The sequence below is a fragment of the Eucalyptus grandis genome, chromosome 5 (assembly GCF_016545825.1).
Source record: "Eucalyptus grandis isolate ANBG69807.140 chromosome 5, ASM1654582v1, whole genome shotgun sequence".
In the NCBI taxonomy this organism is placed as follows: Eukaryota; Viridiplantae; Streptophyta; class Magnoliopsida; order Myrtales; family Myrtaceae; genus Eucalyptus; species Eucalyptus grandis.
The window spans coordinates 24,969,670-24,974,329 of record NC_052616.1 but is presented as its reverse complement, the minus strand read 5'-3'; the positions used below and the strand labels follow the sequence as shown (position 1 = coordinate 24,974,329).

The 4,660-nt window shown below is 38.6% G+C and overlaps 1 protein-coding gene across 1 annotated transcript; it reads right to left on the bottom strand.

Annotated features, from left to right (window-relative positions):
* Positions 1 to 490: 490 nt before the first annotated feature.
* LOC120293766 (fe(2+) transport protein 1-like) lies at positions 491 to 3,218 on the bottom strand. The gene is made up of 3 exons (XM_039313504.1): positions 2,580 to 3,218; positions 1,080 to 1,229; positions 491 to 935 (listed from the first exon to the last, which is right to left on the bottom strand). Exons 1-3 carry the CDS (start codon positions 3,216 to 3,218, stop codon positions 630 to 632), a joined length of 1,095 nt encoding a protein of 364 aa, XP_039169438.1. The 3' UTR covers positions 491 to 629.
* Positions 3,219 to 4,660: the final 1,442 nt, after the last annotated feature.

Here is a 4,660-nt window from a genome sequence, read left to right as displayed (position 1 = left end):
GGAAAGATGGAAAAATCAAATTTTATTTTCACTGCATTGATGAAGGCCATCGGTACATGTTTTAACATCTACTCTATTATGAAGGCCTTCGTACTTTAAATGAAATTATTTTTTATGTTGAAAGGAAATATTATCCAAACTTTCACATCTATAATAAAACATTAATTCAGTCATCTCGCAATTTATTTTGAAATGATATTTATATCTTATTTTATATTTGTTAAAAGAAAGAAATACAGTCCATAGATCCCTGCTAGTAAAAAGTGGAAGGCTGGTGTCTTCTTCCTTATTAGGTAATTGGCATCCTTGTAGAGATGCAAGCGTCTGTATTGTACGGTAAAATAAAACGGCTTTTTTTTCGGTCAGAAAATAAAACGGCATTTAAAAAGTGACTAATTCGTGTTTTCACGACGGTAATGTAGCAAATCTATGAAACACTTTTTCCGTGTTCATGATTTAGCGTTCTATATGGCCAGAGCATATCATGTGCACGATGATCACATAATCTTTAGTTGTTGAGAAGTCGAAAGCCAAACACACATGTAGCATGAGCATAAACCAAAAGGCAAAAAGAAAACAGAAAATCCACCCATTTACACATTTTGTCATTGAGGATAACTAGTATGACCTCAAGCCCATTTGGCCATGAGAGACATGCCACCAGCACCCAGGAGCACGGCAGCATAGGACTTGATCTGGAGCTTGATGCTGCGCTGCAGCTTCGGCCCCATGAAGTCGGCGGCGAGGAGGTCGACCAGGGCCATATAGATCAGGAGTCCCGCAGACGATGCATTGAGCAGGCCGACCGTGATGAGCGATTTTGGGCTGTTCTCCCGGTACGTACTCGACAGTGCGATCCCCAGAGCGATCCCGAAAGGGGTTGTCACCGCGAAGAAGAACACCATCACCACCTTCTTCAGCCACTTGTACTCTGCCTGTTTATAGTGTTAAACAAAAGTCCCAATTAACCGATTTGGGCCAGCATGTGAACATGAAGTAACCACGATTTATGAGGATTAATTTGTTTTTCTTCGTTATAAATTGTACAAATTGTGAGGTTTGTGGATATGAAATGTTACCTGAAGAATGCAGCCACCAAGACCCATGCCTTCAAACATTTGATGGAAGCAAAGAGCAGCCACAAGGCCCTTGATGGAGCAAACATTGCTTGAGGCTCCCAATCCAAGCCCTATCACCACTGAGTGTACCACTATTCCTAGCTCCAGCACCTGAGTACAAATTGATTTCATTTTTCATGTCAAGAAAAGATATTTATGGAAGAAAAAAGGATAATTTAAGGCCACTATATTAATCTTTAACATTATGTGATCATACTTCCGTTGAGGTAGAGATATACTTGGTCTAAATTAAGAGATAATACATGTCCAAATAATTCATTGGAGATATATCACACTAAGTCCACCACCTATTCGACAAAATCAATTTTTTAAGAAGGAAAGGATGCAGTTCTCAATTTTTAATTTTTAATTTTCCTGTCTTCGAATTCCGCGACTCGCAATTTGACTTTTTTACACGAAACATCGGAATTCTCATGCTGCCGACATGTAAAATACCACATAATATTTTGTGATTTTTATAATTTGCGACGCTTTTTTAATATTGCCAAGATCTTTTAAGCAAAGCATGAAGACGCTTTTTTGGGTGAAAAAAAAAAAAAAAGAACCGAAGAAGTCCGGTAAATTGAACCTTTAACCTTTTAATAGATCTATCTTGCATAAAATTTCTTAAAAAAATCCTCTTCAATATTTCAACAATGATTTCAATAATGATTAACAACAATATCCCTTTTTATGCCCCTTTTTTTGCCACTGATATCCCATATTTATTCCATAAAAGACGAGCTAAGTCAACTTCTTAACAATTCTCTTCCAACCACTCAGCGTTAAGTCAATCAGCTGATTAAGCAGTAGCAATAATTCGACCAAAAAAAAAAAGCAGTAGCTATAACAAGAGCGATGTTCATGTTCCTTGAAAGATTATACTGCAATTCTCAAATTGGTTTTGAAATGTCTGTATTTGATCGAGATTTCTGCCGTTTTCCGTCAGGTTCTATGTTTTATAAGACGAATGATTTGGATTAACCGTATCTGCCTAAATACATCGAAGCAATAAACTGATCTGTTTCAGACATAATACTCTGGCTTCAACTTCTTTTCAAGAACGAACGCAAGTGCTGCATAAAAACTAGATTGACAAGGAACAAAAAAAAAAAAAAAAATCCCACATGCAATTCATAAACTTTAGAACGGCGCACGAGGTAGAAACATATATAATACGAAATCTGAAATATATGGAGCGAGTGCATCTATGTCGACATTTGTTCCCTTTAAGTTCCAAGGCAAAAACGAAATGGACCGCACAAAAAGTCTTCATGCGCTCTGCTAAGTTGAATTCCGTAGCGCATGTAAATGAATGATGATTATTGTGATTCGGGGGTTGGAGGGGATTTATCTTGCTGACCCTTGCGGGCTTCATATCTATGCGAACTTTAGTAGTACCATACAGTAAATAATCTAAGTGAAAACATGTTATTGACAATATCGAAAGTATGAACTTACCATTGCAACTACACGGTACCGAAGCAGCTGAGAACTCACGGCCTCCACCTTTGTTGCCGCCCCGTGGTGGTGGTGGCCGTGGTGGTGGCCGTGGCTATGCAAATGCGCCGCAGTAACCACACCCATCTCCCGGTCATCGTGGCCACCCTCACCGCCCTCAGTCTCGGGAATGACGCCGATGTTGTTCTTCTGGCTATACACGCTCGTCGCCATCGAGTCCACCATCAGCGTCATGATGGCACTCAGCATGGCGACGAATCCGGTGAACGGAAACTTGTGCCAAGGGTTCTCCTGCAAGCATTGTGAGGACAGCATGTCGAATGAATCGGGCAGCACGTGCATGAACCCAGTGCCGAGGATGATGCCTGCTGCAAAGCACTTGACAATGACGAAGAGGTCACGGTCAGGGTGGAGGGCTGGGACTGCGCGGGTGAATAGCGGTGAGCAAACACCGATCAGGCTCGTGACGAGGATGGAGACGATGGCAATGATCTTGAGGGGGAGGGCCTTGGCCTTGTCGATGCAATCACCTTCCTCGGCGGTGCACTCCTCGGGCACGACGGAGAGCACCGGCGAGGCAAGGAGAGAGAAAATGAAGAGGAGGAGGATGGGGGTGGGCTTAAGAATTGAAGTGGACATTGTTTTGGTGGGCTTAAACACTGTCCCTTCTCCTCTTCTCCTTCTTGAGATCTTGTGGGGTTGGCAAGTTGATCATGTTGGATTAATCCTTTATATAGAAATTTGTGGAGCCATATGATGACGTGGATATGTCGTGCTGCTAGGTTTTTATGGGTCAGTGCACATCGTGCACCATGCACTATTTGCTGTCAAATTATGTTAATCCTTTTTTATATTTGGATACGTCACACTCACATCGGTGTCCATATGGATTAAGATAAATATCAACTAAGAAAGCCAGTCAAAGTATAGGAAATTAGGGCATTTATTTTAGGATCTTCCGCATGATTTTTACTTAAGGTTATGACAATGGACATAATGATAAATTTATTTTATGTGAAATTCAATAATGCATTTTCAATTATTTGGGGTTGATCTAAACGAGCTAGAGATAATCACCCTCGGTATCCCAATATAAACTTTCTTTATGGATTGGAAACTTATATATTTATGGGATAAATATATAATATATTGTGTAAAACTAACATTCTAATTTATCATGTAATGCTATTTCATTGGTTTTGGATATATATCAGCCCAAAACCCCAATGAGTTCATACCATTTCAGAGAAAATCAGCTATAATAAACATACCAAATCTTTAATATGCATAAAGAAGTTGATATAGCATGTATAAAGCATGTGCCTGATAAGTTTAAAGCTTTGCTTATTTTACGAAAAATGAATAATTTAAAAAATATATTTTTTTAAATAATCACTTGTATCAATTACTAAAATATATAAAACGAAAAATATTTTCATCATCCATGAAAATATTTAGATTAAATTTTTATTTATGATAAAAAAATCTTGACTTAAATAATTATTTTAAGCTATATGAGTGATTAATTTAACAAAAATTATAAATCATTCATTTTTCGTGAAACAAATGGAATCTAAATGTGACGTCAGAGATTAAAGTGTTAAATACACAAATATTTATCAAATCCATAGATTTACATTCTACTTTATAGAACTTAATCACTCGCTACCAATTTTTCTTTTTCTTTTTTTCCTTTCCTTTGTTTTTCAAAACCTTTTTTTCCTCTTCTTTCTCTTCCCCAGAGGCAGCCGACGTGCACGCTACAGCCTACCACGGCCACGACGCGGCCTTCTGTCATCACGAACGCTCTCAAATAAGAGAGAGTTCTCATTCTTTGTGCGTACGAGCATGTGTCGGAGGCCACGGCCTCCATGACCACATACCTTAATGTCGTAGCATAAGTCTCAGAATTACGATGGTGCGATTGGTAGACAAAAAGGGAGGTAGAATCGAGAGAGAAATTGATCTTGGGACAGTTTATTTATGTACATGTTGCGATTTTTCAATAAAATCATGACCTTTTCATTTGGTTAATGAGATAAATACGAATTACATTACGTCAGGTTTCATGGGCCTAATTA

What these genes read in the sequence shown, in the direction of transcription:
- LOC120293766 (XM_039313504.1), bottom strand. Translation starts at nt 3,218, where the DNA reads ATGTCCACTTCAATTCTTAAGCCCACCCCCATCCTCCTCCTCTTCATT. An exon ending in GGTACCGTGTAGTTGCAATG is followed by an intron (nt 1,230 to 2,579) that starts GTAAGTTCATAC and finishes ATTTGTACTCAG; the next exon opens with GTGCTGGAGCTAGGAATAGT. An exon ending in TTGGTGGCTGCATTCTTCAG is followed by an intron (nt 936 to 1,079) that starts GTAACATTTCAT and finishes CACTATAAACAG; the next exon opens with GCAGAGTACAAGTGGCTGAA.